The following is a 21,747-nucleotide window of genomic DNA, read 5'->3' on the forward strand; positions in this document are numbered from 1 at the left end:
GTAGCCTCTCTCTTCTTCTCCAGGGGATCTTCTCAACCCAGGAATCGAACCAGAGTCTCCCACATTGCAAGTGGATTCTTTACCAACTGAGCTATTAGGGAAGCCCTTAGTTCCTTTATATTTTCCAGAAATTCCTCACTGTTTTACTATTCTCAAGTATGCAATGCTGCTACGGATATATTTACTTCTGTTCCCAAATTTCTTGTGTTGTATTATTGCAATTTTGAAAACAAGGAGAAGAAATACATGTATCCGAGCTTCTATTTTTGAAAATTATGTCAAAGTTTCCTATTTAAACACTTAAAATTCACATTTTAAAGATCTACTAAATGATTAATCTATTGTACCCTCCTTTTTATTTTTATTATTTTATTTATTCATTTTTAATTGGAGTATACTTGCTTTCCAGTGTTGTGCTAGTTTCTGCTGTACAACAACATGAATCAGCCAGAAATGTACACTGATCCCCTCCCTGTGGGGTCTCCCTCCCCTCCATCCCCACCCCGTCCCTCCAGGTCCCCACAGCTCACCGGGCTGAGCTCCCTGAGCCGTACGGCAGCTTCCTGTTAGCTGTCTGTTTACACACGGTGATGTGCACGTCAGTGCTACTGTATTTGCCCCACCCTAGTGTACCTTCTTGCACACACACACACACACACACCCCTGCTCACACCACTGCTTAGTGTTCTTGAGAAACACACGAAACGATGAAGTGTGACACGCCTGGGGTGGGGCTTTAGAAACCATGAAGCCAGTTATGGGACTGACCTCCAAATGCAAGGCAACTTTCTCAGGAAAGGGGAATTCATACCTGAAAGCATCCTGTCTCCAGTATCTACTAACACTGTTACCGTGCAGCAAACTGCTTTCAGAAGAAATAGAAACAAAACAGAACAAACGTGGCAAAACATATTTTCAAATCGAGAAAAGCAGGAAAGTGCTTATTTTTCAAAGATCGGGGGGTAGAGAAACACTATGACGGGAGGAAGTCGCTGCTGAACGTGGTTATTGACTGAAAGAGGCAAAAGGTGAGCAAAGAAGAGGTGGCTGTACCCCTGCTAGAGAGAGTGAGGCTCAGACGGGCCGAAGCATTACTCTGCACCCCCAGCTTATACCACCACTGCTACAAGCTCTCAATGCTTGCAATTCTTCTAATGTCCCAAATACACACCCCATACAGACACAGAATCACAAATGAAACTCTTCTATCTCAAATAAATCCTGTTCTCAAGCTAAATGGCATGCATTTAATTCATCCGTTTCTCTCTTCAAGTTTCCCTTAGTGGTCGTTTCATCTATTTTTTTCACACAAACAGTGGTCATGAGGAGCTTGAGTACACTTTTCTTGGGCACAGTGCCAGAGTCTCCAGACAGGGGGTCAGCCTTGATTATTAACCTCAGCTTGTAAAACCTCACCATTATCCCGGTAAAGAAGGGTTTCTTCAGGACACAGATTGGAGAAAGAGATCTCTGTATTGAAAAGGATGGTTTCCTTCAACGGACTTACCAAGTCCAGGTTAAGCAAGTAGCTGGTGGCCAGAAACCTGTCCCTTTTGGAATAATAAATGTGTCTGCTGTCTCTTTTTGAAGGTTTTTCAGTAGAGATTTTTATTAGAATATTTTATTAGAACAACCCTTTAAAAAGGTTCTAAAACATTAAATAACATTTATTTCTTAAAAGTTAACATGTGCATAACAGGAAACCAAAAACACAAGAAGCAAAAAGCAACGTTATCCATCACAACAAGCGGTTTACCTCTGACGCGTCCTTCTAGGTCTCATTTATGTATTTACACAACTAAGCATCCATTTTCATATAATCAGGATCATACAGTTACGTACCACGCTTTTTCACACATCATGAATATTCACCACTTCAAACTCCCAAAGCCATGAAGATTTTGATAACCAATAATACAATACCACCATCTCAGTCTAGAAGGAGAGAAACCGTGCCTTTCTTGGTGACAAAAATTTCAAACAAACAAACAAAAAATGTCAACTGGCCTGAATTTAAAGATGTTGGCAGAGTTATGATTAAAGTGCTACATTCCCTTCATGTTCAATGACAAAAATGAGACATAAAGCAGCAGAGTGCACCAAGTATAATGCTTCTAAGAGGATTAACTTTCTGATCTAAACTATTAAAGTGTTAGCAAGGAGGTATATTTCCATTGAACTAATTAACAATGTATCCCTATTTTAGGGGAGAAATAAAAATCAGTAACCAAAGCCAGAGACCTAGTCAAAATTGGAATATTTTGCATTTGTCACTTTTCCCCATATTTTTATCCCTCAGAGATAAAAAGAAACTTAGAAGATTCAAGTAAGAACAAAATAACTTATCACATAATGTTGGTCAATTTAGCATCAGCATTTTTTTATTGCCTCCCTTTGGCTGAACCTTCTAAAGGATATGGTCGATAAGACAGAAGTATGAGCAAAGCAGTATTCCTTATTGCCACATTGCAGTATGTCATATACCAACATAGATACAGTAGTATTAAGAAAGCAGTTTTCATTATTAAATGAAAGGGAACACTATGAACCCACAAAGATATTGGCAAATTCTAATTCGTTTATTGACATTTGACATTCTACAAAAGTGTGAATGGTACTTGGAGATTAAAAGATGAGACAAACTTATATGAAAATGAAACCTTTAACACACAGCGACATATATATATATATCTTAAGACGAGGTATTAGAAAACTCTCTGAAGCTATTTTAATTAACTACCAATGTTGCAAGAGAGGGAACACCTTTGTAAATTGAAAATCTACTGACACTTTAAACCTTATCTAGGATAATCAATGGAAAGAGAAAAGAGAATAGATCAGTGAAAGCTAGACAGTACAGTTTTATTTAGCTTCTTTGTTAATAAAAGAAAATTTAATGCTAAGGGGATAGACAAGGGCGACGACGCTCACAATCTATGTGCCACAAAACAATGAGCCCCGAAAGGGTCCAGAACACTGTAGACAGAACTGAATCATTCAACAGCAGTTTCAGCCCCATAAAACTAGACAACCAGGCTTAATAAAATAACTCAAATATGCCAAAGACGGTGTTTACAAAACAAAGCTGCCACAATCGGTCAACTTATAACTCAGTCTTTCAACGCGCATTAGTAAGAGTTTAACCATGGTGAGCCCTGAAACTGAATGATGTTAGTTGGCCATAGAAGCTTCTAACAACCTGAAAGTTGTACCCTTTGCGATATGTGTTCCAAAATGCTCTCGTGAATCAAAGAAGTATTTTTAGGCTAATGTTCAAATTCCTGTCTTCTGATAAAACTCCTCAGGATGCTTTGTTTTAACTTTTCACTTTATACTTCATGATGATAAGGCTTTTCCACTATAGAATATTTCACATAGTTGGAAAGCTAAATGACAAATGTGAGCAAAACCTTAACATAAGCTAATTAATTTCTTTATGGTAATTAAACATATGTAGTCATAAAAAGGTGATCATCTATAAACACTATACTATAATGCATGTAATATTGCACGTAATGTTGCTTATTCATATTTACCTGCATACCTGGTAGGATGATGACAAAAAGATCAGAAGTAATTACATTTGTGGGATTCTTGATGATTTTTGTTTTATTTTTGTACATTTATGAACAGCTCAGACAGGACATTATTATTATCAGAAAATAATCATTATTTGCAAAACATACATTCCCCATAAATATAAAATCAAAGACCTTTTCCAAATAAAGTAAGGCATGCATGCAGCTTGTATTGGAATTTCTTTGGTTTACAGTTTTCATGAAAGTGTGAAGAATGCAACCTCTGAAATAAGTGAAATTCTAGACATTTAAGAAATCTTTAATTATCTAATACCCTTCTGCCACTTCTGTATTCACCTCATCTTCAAAAAGTGTGCTAATGTAAACATAAATGTATTTCTAGAATAATATGTAGTGGTAAATTACACTGCACAAAACGTCCTCCGCAGTTATGTTGGTGAAAATAATTTAAGAAAACATCAGTTTTCCTGTAATAATGTAACTTAAGTGCTTTAAAAATTACATAAACTCAATCACATAAGAAAATACCAAATATTTGGCATAATTTTGTTGACAGAAGAATGTAAGTCTACCGTGGAGATGAGTGTACTGTGATAATATAAATATGACAAACTTAACAAATGAACAGAGTTATTAGGCAAGTCTCCCTGTCCCTTTGATCTCCCTGGCTAACATATTTTTAAAACAGAGGTAGTAACAATTGCTTTGCAGAGACACAGATTGGGTGCAGTAGATGATGCGTATAAAAGAAGTGGAACAACCGTGAATACTAGTTCACTTTCTGCTGTTCCCTCTGCATTTCTGATAACAAAGCTTAAGTACAGGCTTGGATGGGAAATACACAAGGCGGGGGGGTATTAAATGCTGGAGTTTTGCACAGTGAAGCACATTATGCATGTTACTTAGGGATATATGGGACCCACTGGTGATGGCTTGGGTGAATTCCCAGGGAGCAGACTCCTTGGGGGCAAGTGGTGGATTAGTGATCAGGAAGTGAGAGGCAGGAGGAAAGCAGACCTGGGGGAAGGTGGGCTGGACTTGATAGAATTGCAGCCATGTTATCAGTAAAGCTGAAGCTGGAATGGCCTTTTGAGCCAAGAAGTTGGGAGGTTTTGCTCCAAGGAAGGAGCAAATTCAGAAGAGCCAGCCCCTTCACCTGCAGGCAGTGCTTGGGGAGTTGAGCAGGCAACACTCTCAGTCGTCAGGAGGGACCTGGGGACTCAGGACAACATACATGCATGTGTGGACACGTGTCCTTGGTAATGTAACTCCTGTCAAGACAGCAGCAACTGTCAGAAAGTGAAGTCAGGTCTCACCTGTGGGACCAGGGGCTCCTACCTAACCAGCACACAAGGTATATTTTTTCACTGCAATCTTCAGAAGGCCATTTTAGATAATTAGTCAAATGACATGAGAAATGCCACATTTTGCTCAGAAATACAGAAACCCTATTTTAGCTAGGGTGATGTCCCTCTTGTTTATTCTTGTACTTTTTCACATATTTTAGAATACACCTGTAGGCATGTAACTATACAATGTTCTACAGTCACCCAGAACCAGTGTTACTAATTTTTTCCATTTAGACAACCTCAAATGAATAATAAAATCTAGTTCCATGTCTCAGTGAACATATTTGAACAAACTCCAGGAGAATGTAGAAGACAGAGGAGCCTGGACTGCTGCAGTCCCTGGGGTCACAAAGGGTCAGACGTGACTTAGCAACTTAACAACAGCAACTACTACTGATCTTATTTGCGTCTCTGACAGTGAGCTATGGATAAGGTTGAATTCATCCAGGTAAATATTTCTAATATCTTACTGCTCTCTTGGCCCTCCCACACTGCCTTCAAGTTTGAAATCTGAGATGAGATGATTTTCTGAAGATGGAAGAAGTTCACAGCAGCCATTCTGTGTGTGCATCTTCAAGGAGGAGGCTATTTCCTTCTAGTCCCATTTCTACCTCTGAATAAACTAACGGTGAAAATACTCAACTCAGTATTTACATGATCCATTATTCTTGAGGATTCCTGATTTTAGCTCGGTCACTGTGTGAGTAAAGGAAGGACAATTAATCATATGACTCTCAGAACTGGGCTCCTTCCTTATTCCCCAAAGGTCTGAAAAAGTACATTTCTAGTGTGGAAAGACAGAGGGATATATAAAAGAAATAATATGTTTCTATATCAATGTAAAATAACAACTTGATTTGAGAGTTGATTGCCTGTAGTTCAATCCACCTGTAGTTAAATCCACCTGTCATCAGAGGTGAGGGCTCCTCCAAAGTATGATTTCAGATCAAACCAAGATAATCCAAACCAAGTGCTCCCATTAATTCAGAATCATTTTCACAACTTTTGATAACTTGATGCTAAAAAGAAACTTGGGAAAATAATATGCAAAGAAAATGTAGCAATGAAATTTGCTAAGCACCATATTGATCGTTGCATTGTTGGGAATATGATATAATTTTATTTTTTATATTCTCTTAAAATAATTTTCTCCTTGAATAAATAAAGTCACCACTTCTATGGAATATTCATTTTGGGGAGACAGTATACTTTAGAATGCAGCTATTTAATGCATAAGACTGGAATTTGATCTCTAGTTTGACCATTTAAGAGTTGGGTGACCTTCAGTACAGGATTCATTGACATTCTCCTCAATTTCTACATCTGTAAGAGGATGATAATGGAAATATCTCTCTGGGTGTAAAGAAAAATAAATAAGAAATGTACATAAAGCCTTTAGTACAATGCTAGTCCATTATATGTGGACTGATGCAATTATTTTAAAATATTTGATTTGAGGAACTCAGTCCTATGATTTGAAAGTTGTTGACCATCCTAAATTTCATCTGAGATTAGCTATGATTTAAACTCTTGAGTTTCTTTCTATGATGTAACTTATTACTTCTCCAAAGATGATTTTAAATACCAAGGTAAGTGAAGTAAAACCCTGAAGCTGACACCATCACCACCACTGAAACCCAGCAGGACCCCTGTGGGTCTCCTGGGCACAAAAGCTTGCGTTTCTTGATTATAGGAAACAGGCTTCATTTAGCCTCCAAGACCTTCCCAGAGCAGCAGGTCCAAACCTTTGCTAATTAGGGAAGGGAGGGGATGCAGAGACAAGAGGAGCATCAAGAGATAACAGTGCAGCCTCGGGGCAGGGTCCTCGCTCTCCTTCGAGGGTCCCACATACCAGTATCTCTGAGCTGCTGTGAAGACACTGAACCCCACACAGGCGGGAGACGTTAATCCAGAAGCGCACAGACCGCAGACCAGCTGGAGCCAGAAGGCTGATGGTGCCAATTCCCACTCAGCTCACCACTGACCCATCAGAAGAACGTCCACGAGCCGATCACGCTCTCTCTGAACCAGTACTGTGAACCCCCCACTATCCCCTCCAAGGGGGCACACAGTTCTGAGGTCATTAGCCCACTCTGGTTCCCTCTGCCTGGAAAGCAATCAAGCTGTTCTGTTCTAACTTCACCCAAAACTGTCTCTGTGATTTAATTCAGTGTCAATGGACAGAGATCTGGATTGGGCTTCACACCCACAGCAACTGAAAGAAAGACAACTTGAAACTCAATCACACTGTACTTACCATGATTTTACCCTAATGCCAATGATAGGGAAAAGATTTTCCCTAGAAGATTCAAAGCAGAGGTCATGAAATCTGTATTTTTAAATATGACTTAATAAGTCCATGGCCTCACTAGCTCATCTTGGAGCTATGAAATTTCGTAGTTCTTATTTACTTTGCAATGATTATTTTTAAATATCTCTTTGACCAGTAAGATCCATAATTAACCTTTTGTCATACAAAAGAAAGAGAAACACAGAGTCCTTTCTATTAGAATATTCCAGCTCAGCCATACTAAAAATACAAAGGAAGGTAGAAATACTTTCCATTTAAAAAATACACTGTTTTGTGGGTTTTTTTTTTTTTTTCTCATTTTGGTAGCCTTGAAGCAAACTCCTGTCAACCACAAATTGGCATTTACCATGGGTGCCTGCCATCTACTTCTACAAGGATGGAATCTGTGCGGCTGCAGCTGCTGACCTCCAACACCCCATGAAGGAGTTCAGGGTGGAGCGCAGAGACAGGCACTCTGTGCTCCTAGAAAACTTGCAGAACAGGTCTTCAGACAGCTAGATATTCTCAGGAGCTGATTTTATGAGCCCAGTTCCTGTATCTCCTTATATCTAGGAAAGCATTAAAACCTTTCATGGTGATGACTGCTTCTCCTGACTAGCAGAAGCTTCATGGCACAAGCGGAAACTTTCTACAAAAAAGTATATATTTGATCGCATATACCCCCCTTTACCAAAATCACATATATACCATCTTTTCCCCTGCCTCACTGGAGCAGTTTCTCGGAGCTACTGATCTCTGTGTCTTGGGCTGCAGTCCTCATATTGCCCCAAATAAAGCTTCACTCGCAACTGCCACCTCGTGCAATTATTTTAGTCAACACTACAAAAGTATATTTGCCTTCAATACCAAATATTAGAACATATCAAAATCCAGTCTCATATTTAAATGTTAATAAAATTGATATAAAACATATCTTATCAATGAAGCATCCAACCAGACCACACTATTGTCAACTCTCTGGCGTCACTGTTATTTTAGCTGCCCTAAACCCTGCTGCGGGACTCTACCCTCCCCTCCCTCACCCCTCCCTGCTTTTATTAATAATCCTCCACTTGTTTCCAAAACACATACGTGCTATTTTTAAAATTTGCTTACTCCTAAATTCAGCTTACACTTTTAAAAGTAGAAAGTGATTAGGCAAACCATGAATTTTCACCAGCAAATTTAAAGAATCTGTACATACTAAAAGATCACATTTTGTTGGTTAAAACTTCGACTTGAAAAGTATGTATTTTTTTAAAATAAATGGCAATCTTGTGAACCAACTGAGGCCCCAACATGCATAAAACAAACACAGAAACAATTGTTTTATATAAAATGTAGAAGAATGCTAATTTTCAAATAATTATATTAAAGTCAAATATCAACAAAATCTAATGTCAACTTTTTTCTAATTATCATAAGTGTCCTGGTAGGTCCCAATCCCAATCCCAATCCTAATACATTTACACATAGACGACAACCAAATTTCCCCTTGTCCCTCAGATAGCCGTGAGAAATTCTTTCAATGTGCTACGCTGATAAAACTTTAATTTACTGTTTTCCCAGCTTTAAAAATAGAGCTTAGTCTATTCTTTTATTTCCACATCTGCAGGTACATAAAGAACTTGATGATATAAAATTGAAAATACAGCTTCAGAAACACTTACCAGTGTCGTTTTTCACCAGCCCGGTGCTGAGCTGCTTCAACCTCTTTTGATGTGATTTGCCATTGTAGTGGATTTGGGCTTGAGCATTCGAGTTCAGCTGAATGTTACACACACTGCACAAAGTGAAATTGGCTTGTTTCTTTTCTTTCTCTGGTTTCTCTTCAAAGCCGTCAGGTGGAAACTCAGCCTCACACTCTCCATCTTGGACACATGTGGAATCTAGGGTGCAAAGGAAGCTATGAACAGGCCAATCAAGGTTCCTGGATCCCTATGAACATTAGGGTGTATGTATTTTTTACTGTAATTAGAGTTTTCATCCTTTCTGGATATATGTCCAGGAGTAGGATTGCTGGATCATATGATAACTCTATTTTTTTAATTAATTTATTTTTTATTGAAGGGTAATTGCTTTACAGAATTTTGCTGTGTTCTGTCAAACCTCAACATGAATTAGCCATTGGTATACATGTATCCCCTCCCTTGTGGAACTCCCCCCGTCTCCCTCCGCATCCCACCCCTCTAGGTTGGTACAGAGCCCCTGTTTGAGTTTCCTGAGCCCCACAGCAAATTCCCATTAAAGAAACTTCATACTGCTCCCCACTATGGCTGCGTCGATTTACATTCCCACCAACAGTGTAGGAGCGTTATTTACAGTTGCCAAGACATGGAAGCAAGGAAAATATCCATCAACGAATGAATAAATATATACACATGTGTAGATAGATGTACCATTGTATATGCTACTCAGCCATAAAATACAATGAAATACTGTCATTTCCAGCAACATGGATGCACCTAGAGATTACCATACTAAGGAAGTAAGTTAAAGACAAAAATCATATGATATAACTTAAATGTGAAATCTAAAAAAAAAAATGATACAAACAAACTCATTTACAAGATAGAAATAGACTCACAGACATAGAAAACAATCTTATGGTTACCAAAGGGGAAATATGAGAGGGATAAATTAGGAGCTTGGATGAACAGATACACACTATTGTATATAACACAGATAAACAACAAGGCCCCTTTGTATAGCACAGGGAATTAAAGTCACTGTTTTGTAAAAATGTGTAACAAAAGAGAACCTGGAAGAGGACATATACATATGCACATATGTGTGTGTGTGTGTTACAGAACTGAATTACTTTTCTGTACGCCTGAAACTAACACAACACTGTAAATCAACTGTACTTCAATAAAAAAAATCAATAAAAATAAAAAATAATAAAATAATTCTTAGATTCCTTCATATTGCTAAAATCAGTAGCAAATAAGCATTGTCCTAGACACTTTCCTGGTGGCTCAGAGGGTAAAAATCTGTCTGCAATGTGGGAGACCAGGGTTCGCTCTCCGGGTTGGGAAGGTCTCCTGGAAAAGGGAACAGCAACCCACTGCAGTATTCCTGCCTGGAGAATCCCATGGACAGAGGAGCCTGGGGGCTACAGTCCATGGGGTCACAAAGAGTCAGACATCACTGAGTGACTAACACACACACAGAGACACTTACAATTCAAAATCTCCAATTCTTCCCATTTTAGTAGGTTGCTTTCATACTGTACTTTTTATCTTTCATGGAATGCAAATTGAAGTAGGAGGTAGGTGAGCACCCCCTCCCCCCAGGGTAAAGCCATTGGAGACTCATTCCCTGTGGACAGAAAGGCCAAGACTAGAATAGCAAGACAATTAAAGGAGGAGGCTGGGCCCTGCCCAGTCCACATAGTCCTCATTTCCAAAGTCAGGAGTCTTCCCTGACCACACATGTGCAGAAAAGACTCCTTGCAGGCCAAAGGGGAGTTATATCAAGGGATGTTCCCTACGCAGACACCTTTGCGGTAGAATCCCTCTTGGCTAAGAGATGCATGTGCACACAGGGAGGATCCTGAGATATACTAAACCTGGGCTGTGAACCAGGCAAATAAAAATGACTGGCTGAAGAAAACCTGGAAGAAACACCCCATAAAAGTAATTCAAACTGCCATCAGGGCACAACTCCTACTCGTGAGTGTATCTACATGTATTGTACTGTTTTCCTCCCACTAAATACTTTGCTTGCTTCACTACTTTCCATCTCTGTGGGAATTCTTTTCTGCAAAGCTGAAGGGCCAGGGCCCGTGTCACTGACCACAGGTCTAGTAGCTAGGACCTGGTGCTTGTACTGCTGTGAACCAGCCCAATCTCTGGCTGGGAACCCAAGCCCTGCTCCAACCATCGCAGACGGAGGCCACTGGAGATCAAAACGGCAAGGGTTTCACTTTGCTTTTGCCATGCCAAATACCATGTTAAATGCCATTTTAAATGACAAACATCGTAACAACGGACAAGGAAATGGTGAAGAACTGTAGTCTTTCCTGTTTCAAACTGAGGAGGCTGAGGTTTACAGCGCACGAGGAATTCACCTCGGGTCATGCGCCTAAAAACCGAACCTCTGGGATCCATCTCCACATCACAGGCTCTCACTCACCATGCTGAGTGTGTTCATCTCCACATCACAGGCTCTCACTCACCATGCTCTGAGGAAGTTCATCTCCACATCACAGGCTCTCACTCACCATGCTCTGAGGAAGTTCATCTCCACATCACAGGCTCTCACTCACCATGCTCTGAGTGTGTCCATCTCCACATCACAGGCTCTCACTCACCATGCTCTGAGGAAGTTCGTCTCTACATCACAGGCTCTCACTCACCATGCTCTGAGTGTGTCCATCTCCACATCACAGGCTCTCACTCACCATGCTCTGAGGAAGTTCATCTCCACATCACAGGCTCTCACTCACCATGCTGAGTGTGTTCATCTCCACATCACAGGCTCTCACTCACCATGCTCTGAGGAAGTTCGTCTCCACATCACAGGCTCTCACTCACCATGCTCTGAGTGTGTCCATCTCCACATCACAGGCTCTCACTCACCATGCTCTGAGGAAGTTCATCTCCACATCACAGGCTCTCACTCACCATGCTCTGAGGAAGTTCATCTCCACATCACAGGCTCTCACTCACCATGCTCTGAGGAAGTTCATCTCCACATCACAGGCTCTCATTCACCATGCTCTGAGTGTGTCCATCTCCACATCACAGGCTCTCACTCACCATGCTCTGAGGAAGTTCATCTCTACATCACAGGCTCTCACTCACCATGCTCTGAGTGTGTCCATCTCCACATCACAGGCTCTCACTCACCATGCTCTGAGGAAGTTCATCTCTACATCACAGGCTCTCACTCACCATGCTCTGAGTGTGTCCATCTCCACATCACAGGCTCTCACTCACCATGCTCTGAGGAAGTTCATCTCCACATCACAGGCTCTCACTCACCATGCTCTGAGTGTGTCCATCTCCACATCACAGGCTCTCACTCACCATGCTCTGAGGAAGTTCATCTCCACATCACAGGCTCTCACTCACCATGTTCTGAGTGTGTCCATCTCCACATCACAGGCTCTCACTCACCATGCTCTGAGGAAGTTCATCTCCACATCACAGGCTCTCACTCACCATGCTCTGAGTGTGTCCATCTCCACATCACAGGCTCTCACTCACCATGCTCTGAGGAAGTTCATCTCCACATCACAGGCTCTCACTCACCATGCTCTGAGGAAGTTCATCTCCACATCACAGGCTCTCACTCACCATGCTCTGAGGAAGTTCATCTCCACATCACAGGCTCTCACTCACCATGCTCTGAGTAAGTTCATCTCCACATCACAGGCTCTCACTCACCATGCTCTGAGTGTGTCCATCTCCACATCACAGGCTCTCACTCACCATGCTCTGAGTGAGTTCATCTCCACATCACAGGCTCTCACTCACCATGCTCTGAGTGTGTCCATCTCCACATCACAGGCTCTCACTCACCATGCTCTGAGTAAGTTCATCTCCACATCACAGGCTCTCACTCATCATGCTCTGAGGAAGTTCATCTCCACATCACAGGCTCTCACTCACCATGCTCTGAGTGTGTCCATCTCCACATCACAGGCTCTCACTCACCATGCTCTGAGTGTGTTCATCTCCACATCACAGGCTCTCACTCACCATGCTCTGAGTGTGTTCATCTCCACATCACAGGCTCTCACTCACCATGCTCTGAGTGTGTCCATCTCCACATCACAGGCTCTCACTCACCATTCTCTGAGGAAGTTCATCTCCACATCACAGGCTCTCACTCACCATGCTCTGAGTGTGTTCATCTCCACATCACAGGCTCTCATTCACCATGCTCTGAGTAAGTTCATCTCCACATCACAGGCTCTCACTCACCATGCTCTGAGTAAGTTCATCTCCACATCTCCACATCACAGGCTCTCACTCACCATGCTCTGAGTGTGTTCATCTCCATATCACAGGCTCTTACTCACCATGCTCTGAGGAAGTACCAATGGAACCAGGAAGGGTTAGTTTTGATTTCATGCTGGGTCTGTTTCTTTGACTTGAACCCCTGTTTTTGCTGCTTTTGTTAGTATAATCACACATAATGGCCTGGCTTAGAGAACCCTGCCTGCTCTGCCTTCTCCTTAAACTAAAGTGCCTCTGTCTAGCTCACGGGCTGAAATCTCTGATGACTGTGCCACCCTTGATTCCTTGTGTAGGGAGTGTGGTGTGTCAGCATGGCTCAGAAACTCGTGTTTGGAGGGATGGAATCAAAGATAACTGTGACATGCTTGTTTATTGATGTGGCAGGAGACATTCCATTCCACACCACCTGTGAAATGACTATTAGAAAAAGAAAGTAACACTGCCTGCCTGAGGCTTGCCGTTCTAGGAAATACTTGCAAGAATTAATTAGTCTTCTTAACTTGGCTTCCTCACCTCCCCCATCTCTGATCCATAAAACAATCTGGCATCCAGGCCCCGACAAGATGGTTATTTGGGGACATTAGTCTGCCATCTTCTCAGTCAGCAGGCTTTCCAATAAAGCCGTATTCTTTGCCTCAACATTCCATCTCGAGGATTCACTGGCCTGTCCTGTGGTGAAGAGAGTGAGCCTGGACTTGGTAAAGGAGGTTTCACCTATCACAGCTGCTGAAAACAAATAAAAAATGCTATTTTCACTTTTCATCTTTTATTTTGTAAAATCAAAAATCATCTTCAAATTTCTTTCAGTTAGCAAAATCAAGTAGTAAAATAATGTAAGCCTTCCTAAAAGAAAAGCCGTATAAAGCATGCAAACTTTCCAAAAGAGAGGGTACCTGTATTAGCTTCCTGACCTTTCAAATTTATGGTGGGAATTAAAGAAAAGGGGGCTTGCATGATAGAGATAAGGAACTGTTTGATCCATTAAAGGACACATTGTTGTTCAATTGCTAAGTCATGTCTGAACTTTTGCAATCCCATAAACTGTAGCATATCAGGCTTCCCTGTCCATCACCATCTCCCAGGGTTTGCTCAAACTCAGGTCCAGAGAGCTGATGATGCCATGCAACCATCTCATCCTCTGTCATCCCTTTCTCTTCCTGCCTTCAATCTTTCCCAGCATCAGGGTCTTTTCCAATGAGTAGAATCTTCACATCAGGTAGCCAAAGTATTGGAGCTTCAGCTTTAGCATCAGTCCTTCCAATGAATATTCAGGGTTATTTTCCTTTAGGATGGACTAGTTTGATCTCCTTGCAGTCCAGGGGACTCTCAGGAGTCTTCTCCAGCACCACATTTTGAAAGCATCAATTCTTTGGTGCTCAGCCTTCTTTTTGGTCCAATCTCACGTCCATGAATGACTACTGGTCAAACCATAGCTAAGACTCTCTGGACCCAAAGTGAAGTCTCTGCTTTTTTATAGGCAGTCTAGGTTTGTCATAGCTTGTTTTCCAAGGGGAAAGCATCTTCTAATTTCAAGGCTGCGGTCACCATCCACAGTGATTTGGGGATACCATTAATGCATTAGAGATTTCTTCCTTGATTTCAACTAAATGAAATTCTCATATTTTAATATCAATCAAGTAAAAGCACTTACATTTGGATGGACATATCCTACATATACAAAAAAGCTAAAATTGTCTCAGTACCTAAAAATGTATGGTTTGTACCTCAAATGCATAAGATGTTCTGAACATCTAAGATAGCTTCATAGGGTACAAAAAAGTGTGACAGATCTAAGGATTTTATCAGAATACATTATTTTTGGACAAATATAAGGTATGTGTACTCTGGTCTAAGAGAAAAATCAGCTGACAATTGCAGTATCTCTGACCTTAAGATAATAATTAAAGTAACTATTGAATACACAATTTACCCATTATTTACAAATCACTTAAAATAATTCTAAATTAGGAATTGAGTTTAAAATGTATACACTACAATATATAAATTAGATAATAAAAAAGGACCTCCTGTATAGCACAAGGAACTCTACTCAATGTCTTGTAATAACCTATAATGGAAAAGAAAGTGAAAGTGCAAGTGAAGTCGCTCAGTCGTGTCCTGACTCTTTGCGACCCCGTGGACTGTAGCCTACCAGGCTTCTCTGTCCATGGGATTCTCCAGGCAAGAGGACTGGAGTGGGCTGCCATTTCCTTCTCCAGGGGATCTTCCTGACCCAGGGATCAAACCCTGGTCTCCCGCATTGCAGGCAGACGCTTTAACCTCTGAGCCACCAGGGAAGCCCTAATGGAAAAGAACCTGTATCTATATATGTATGTACATATAATTGAATCACTTTGCTGTACACCTCAAATTAACACATTGTGAATCAAATATATTTCAAGAAAAATTTTACAAAACCAATTGACTGCACAATAGAGAAAAAAAAAAAAGTGGTGTTCTGGATGGGGTGCTAGAAAAGAGCAAAACCATTGGTTTAGAAACACCCTGTGGTCAGTTGCTCAGTTGGACACGATCCCATGAACTGTGGCCCACCAGGCTCCTTTGTCCATGGGACTTTACCCAGAAGAATCCTGGTACTGGAGTGGGTTGCCATTTCCTTATCTGGGCTGGGGGAGCCGGGGGGAGAGAAGAAAAACCCCTGATAAGGTCCAAATAAAGAATAGAGTGTCAGTAATATTACTGCTCCATTACTGGGGACAAAGGCACCAGACTAATCTGTTAACAGTAGAGCAAAGTTATGTAGGTGGAGTTTATGGAACTCAACTAAGTTGATAACTTTTCTGCTAATCTAAAGCTACTCTAAAGTAAAAAGTTTATTTAAATTGAAAAAAAAAAAGCTACTAGTTTGAGACTATTCTTTATTTCTCTTCTTGACTAATAGAACAGAAATTTCTTTGGAGCTCCTGTACTCTGGGAAAGAACTAAGACAGAAGTTTCTCTGCTGTTCATTCTTTGCTCATTAATCTCCGCAGCAGGAAAAGTAAACGGTGTGACGGGGAGAATGAGCAGCAAGATCACGGCCTTACGGGGGACTGGCCATCTTGACTCTGTGCTTCAGACTGGCTTAAAAGTACATGCTCTTATTTCTCAGCTGCCATATACAGGCATAAAGTGTACAGGCTTACCATCTCTGGTTTCTCCAGGTGCCCTGCATGTGACTTGGAGGTAAATTCAGTGCAGAGAAGTGTGAAATCTAATACGGACCATGGCTCCAAGCCGTTTCCTCTCAATCAAGTTTTCTGACAAAATAACTAACCTGCCAACCCATTAACAAAAGATCTAACAAACCCCCACTGAGCCCTGTGTCTAATAATGATTTGTTCCAATAAAACTGAAGGATGAGCGACTTTCTCACACACACACACACACACACACACAAGTGTTATTCAACTGGTCTCATAAATTTCATTTTTGTTTAGTATTTAACTCTACCACAACAATCAACAAGCATTAATACAAAATGAAAAGGAATGTCTATTGGCTAAAAACTAAACCTAACTTCATCAAATGGAAATTTTTCCTTATACACAATTTTGATACCTTACTTCAAAGTTAGGAAGCCAAGTTCTGCTGCTTCACCCATGATTGGTTTCATCCTTTGTTCTTGGACTTTCTCGCTTGTCAAAACAGCAAGGACCCTTAAGATCCTACAATAATTTGTACTGACAATCAAATGACAATAAAAAACATTGGCCAACAGGCAGTTCAGAGCACAATAAACCATGACCTATAAAGGCATAGAAATGTAAGCAGCACAGTAGAATAAACTAAAATATTCTTGTTTTTGCAATGGCTTCTCTTTCCTTAGAATATTATTTAATGAGGTAGGTAGGGACTTAAAGTTGTAGAACACATTTAACACAAAACTGTGCCATAAACAGTGGCATGCTGCTGCTGCTGCGAAGTCATATCAGTCGTGTCCGACTCTGTGCGACCCCATAAATGGCAGCCCACCAGGCTCCCCCGTTTCTGGGATTCTCCAGGCAAGAACACTGGAGTGGGTTGCCATTTCCTTCTCCAATGCATGAAAGTGAAAAGTGAAGTCTCTCAGTCGTGTCCGACCCTCAGTGACCCCATGGACTGCAGCCTACCAGGCTCCTCCGTCCATGGGATTTTCCAGGCAAGAGTACTGGAGTGGCATAGTCAATACTAAACAAACAAACAGAAAATCCCTTTACAAATCGTGATCTGACAGCATATCTAACAATCATTTTTCATCTAATAAAAACAAAATAAACATTTGAGCTACAGCTATTTCACGGCGATACAGTTGACCAGCTAAGGTCGATGATAGCCAAATATTTAGTAAAAAAATAGAAATTCCAAGTTCATTCCTTTGAGTTTTAATAGTATCTATTCAGAGGGTGGCAAGTGATAAATTTTAGCTGTTTTTTTCAAAGTCAGTTTCACTGAGAAAATAAAAGTCAAAGTCTAAAAGAGTCTAAATATTGCCCAAATGCAAGACAAAATGTGTTCTCAAAAATCTCTCTCTGAAGAGAAGAATCTGCTGATATTGAACGCCTTAAAGGGTCCCACTATAAGGAGCCTTTTCAGTTTATTATGAAAATAATAATGTCTGGGTAGGACACATCAATTCAGACCATTTCAGTAAAGGAAAGTTGTACTTTGTATGAGGAGTAAAAATTATTATGGAGTTCATAGGTTTTATGCAACTTTTCTTTACTGGCTCAGTAGAAAAGAAGCAGAGCAAACAATAAAGCTCCAGTCACTGTTTATGAGGGCACGATCTCACAGCTGCAACTGCAGGGCATCATCTTCAAGAAATCTTTCAAACCTGATCTTAAAAAATAGGAAAAGTTTGTGGATATCGCAAGTAAGCATTTATGGAGTGAAATAGTTAGAAAAAATATGTACTACATTTATGTGATTGGATACTAATTACTTGGAATAAAATTTCTGGAAACAACCTCAAAAATGAATTTTAAGAGCACTAATTTAGTTTAAAATCACTTAGGAAAAAATGAGAAAATTACTAGATATTTGAAAAGTGGTTCCAGTTCTAGTGCTTTCAAAGACGTTGTTGCCAAAGGTTCCTCTGCAGAGCTTAGATAAACATGCTGAATTAAACCAGGATCAAAAAGACAATTCACAAGCCAATATTTTAACATGTAACCCTCATTTTTCAAAATTATGAAAGAAAATTGGCTATTCTTTTGTCTTCTAGTTATAAAAAAAATGAGGGATTATCTTTTATTTCATATTTCCTTATATTAGGATTTCATGGTGTAAATTACATCCATATATACATATATATGTGTGTGTATATATATACACACACATATATATACACTGAGCGACTGATCTGATCTGATATATATATACATATACATATGCCAAATACACCATGAAAAATCAATCCAAATGTTTCATTAGTGAATTTTCCTCTATTACTTTAGAGCAACTTAGAGAAAAAAATCATATTGTATTATAATGGTTAAATACAGTTGTTTAGTCGCTCAGTTGTGTCCAACTCTTTGTGACCCCGTGGACTGCAGCACGCCAGGCCTTCCTGTCTTTCAGCATCTTGTGGAGCTTGCTCAAACCCAGGAGTAAATATTTAACTCAGGGTTAAATATTAAATATATATTATATAGAATATATAAATTATACTATCTCAGCTTTGAGAAAATGATAGATCATAGCACTCTTTCACATTTCACTTTTAAAAGTATAAATAATCCATAATCAGTGCTAAAAAGCACCAACATAAGAAAAACTTGGCTTTGATCTCACTCCCCACTAGAGTGCAGTGTGAATTTAAAATTAAAATGACAGTGTTAGGAGATTCCCGTAACACTAGGCATAAAAACAGCATTATTTTAATTTGGGGGCTTCCCTGCTGGCTCAGACAGTAAAGAATCCTCCTGGCAATGCAGGAGACCCAGGTTCGATCCTTGGATCCAGAAAATGCCCTAGAGGAGGGACTGGCCACCCACTCCAGTGTTCTTACCTGGAGAATCCCAAGGACAGAGGAGCCTGGCGGGCTGCAGTCCACGGGGTCGCCAAGAGTCACACAACTGAGCAGCTTTCATTGTAATTTTGCAAATATGTGATACATACATATCTTTATATATATATATATATATATATATATCTGTTTATTTTTTAATTGAAGGATAATTGCTTTACAGAATTTTGTTGCTTTCTGTCAAACATCAACAAGAATCAGCCACAGGTACAGCCATGTCTCCTCCCTCCCGAAACTCCTTCCCACCTCCTCCCCATCCCACCCTTCTAGATTGTCCCAGAGCCCCTGTTTCAGTTCCCTGAGTCATACAGCAAATTCCCACCGGCCATCTATTTTACATGTCAGATTGTAAATGTCCATGTGACTCTCTCCACACATCGCACCCTCTCCCTCCTCCCCTCCCCTCCGTGTCTACAAGTCTGTTCTCTATGTCTGCAGAACATTATATATATATATATGCTATACACATATAACATGTTTATAGACAATGTTCAGCTTTAGTGGCACGTATATATGGTATATCTAATGAATTCTTCATTAATAGCTACAAAAGTAAGACAATTAAAATAAATTGAAGTAAAGTCACAGAAAAGCAAAAAGCTGACAAACGAAATTCATCATCATGTGAAAGTCGCTCAGTCGTGTCCAACTCTTTGTGACCCCATGGACTATAGAGTCCATGGAATTCTCCAGGCCAGAATACTAGAGTGGGTAGCCTTTCCCATCTCCAGGGGATTTTCCCAACTCAGGGATGGAACCCAGGTCTCCCGCATTGCAGACGGATTCTTTATCAGCTGAGCCACAAAGAAAGCCCGAAAAAACTGGGGTGAGTAGCCTATCTCTTCTCCAGTGGATCTTCCTGACCCAGGAATCAAACCTGGGTCTCTGGCATAGCAGGCAGATTCTTTACCAACTGAGACATCAGGGAAGCCCCATATTATCATTTTTTTTATTATTGATAAGCAGCAATTGTTTATTATATGGACTTCATTCCAGTTGAACTATTTCAAATACTGAAAGATGATGCTATGAAAGTGCTACACTCAATATGCCAGCAAATTTGGAAAACTCAGCAGTGGCCACAGGACTGGAAAAGGTCAGTTTTCATTCCAATCCCAAAGAAAGGCAATGCCAAAGAATGCTCAAACTACTGCACAATTGCACTCATCTCACAGCCTAGTAAAGTAATGCTCAAAATTCTCCAAGCCAGGCTTTAGCAATACATGAATCATGAATTTCCAGATGTTCAAGCTGGTTTTAGAAAAGGCAGAGGAACCAGAGATCAAATTGCCAGCATCCGCTAGATCATCAAAAAGCAAGAGAATTCCAGAAAAGCATCTATTTCTGCGCTATTGACTGTGCCAAAGCCTTTGACTGTGTGGATCACAATAAACTGTGGAAAATTCTGAAAGAGATGGGCATACCAGACCACCTGATCTGCCTCTTGAGAAATTTGTATGCAGGTCCGGAAGCAACAGTTAGAACTGGACATGGAACAACAGACTGGTTCCAAATAGGAAAAGAAGTACGTCAAGGCTGTATATTGTCACCCTGCTTATTTAACTTCTATGCAGAGTACATCATGAGAAACGCTGGACTGGAAGAAACACAAGCTGGAATCAAGATTGCTGGGAGAAATATCAATAACCTCAGATATGCAGATGACACCACCCTTATGGCAGAAAGTGAAGAGGAACTAAAAAGCCTCTTGATAAAGGTGAAAGAAGAGAGTGAAAAAGTTGGCTTAAAGCTCAACATTCAGAAAACGAAGATCATGGCATCTGGTCCCACCACTTCATGGGAAATAGATGGGGAAACAGTGGAAACAGCGTCAGACTTCATTTTTCTGGGCTCCAAAATCACAGCAGATGGTGATTGCAGCCATGAAATTAAAAGACGCTTACTCCTTGGAAGGAAAGTTATGACCAACCTAGATAGCATATTGAAAAGCAGAGACAATACTTTGCCAACAGAGGTCCATCTAGTCAAGGCTATGGTTTTTCCAGTGGTCATGTATGGATGTGAGAGTTGGACTGTGAAGAAGGCTGAGCGCTGAAGAATTGATGCTTTTGAACTGTGGTGTTGGAGAAGACTCTTGAGAGTCCCTTGGACTGCAAGGAGATCCAACCAGTCCATTCTGAAGGAGATCAGCCCTGGGATTTCTTTGGAAGGAATGATGCTAAAGCTGAAACTCCAAGACTCTGGCCACCTCATGAGAAGAGTTGACTCATTGGAAAAGACTCTGATGCTGGAAGGGATTGGAGGCAAGGGGAGAAGGGGATGACAGAAGATGAGATGGCTGGATGGCATCACCGACTTGATGGACATGAGTTTGAGTGAACTCTGGGAGTTGGAGCTGGACAGGGAGGCCTGGCGTGCTGCGATTCATGGGGTCGCAAAGAGTCGGACACGACTGAGGGACTGAACTGAACTGAACTGAGTTAAATATAAATATCACTTTGAAACTTTAAAGCTGAGGCCATGTAAATTAGTAGTATCTTACTTTTATAGTAGTAGCAGTGTTAGTCGCTCAGTCGTGTTCAACTCTTTGCGACCCCATGGACTGTAGCCCACCAAGGCTCCTCTGTCC

General features: G+C 40.6%; 1 protein-coding gene across 1 annotated transcript in view; it reads right to left on the bottom strand.

Moving 5' to 3' along the window:
- The window catches only part of ZNF385D (zinc finger protein 385D), a 1,015,555-nt gene that overhangs the window by 767,890 nt on the left and 225,918 nt on the right, over positions 1 to 21,747 (bottom strand). The window contains exon 2 of the mRNA XM_070364115.1: positions 8,849 to 9,067. Coding sequence (XP_070220216.1) covers positions 8,849 to 9,067 — 219 coding nt within the window. The remainder of the gene's footprint in view (positions 1 to 8,848; positions 9,068 to 21,747) is intronic.

The sequence above is a fragment of the Bos mutus genome, chromosome 27 (genome assembly GCF_027580195.1).
Source record: "Bos mutus isolate GX-2022 chromosome 27, NWIPB_WYAK_1.1, whole genome shotgun sequence".
Classification (NCBI taxonomy): domain Eukaryota; kingdom Metazoa; phylum Chordata; class Mammalia; order Artiodactyla; family Bovidae; genus Bos; species Bos mutus.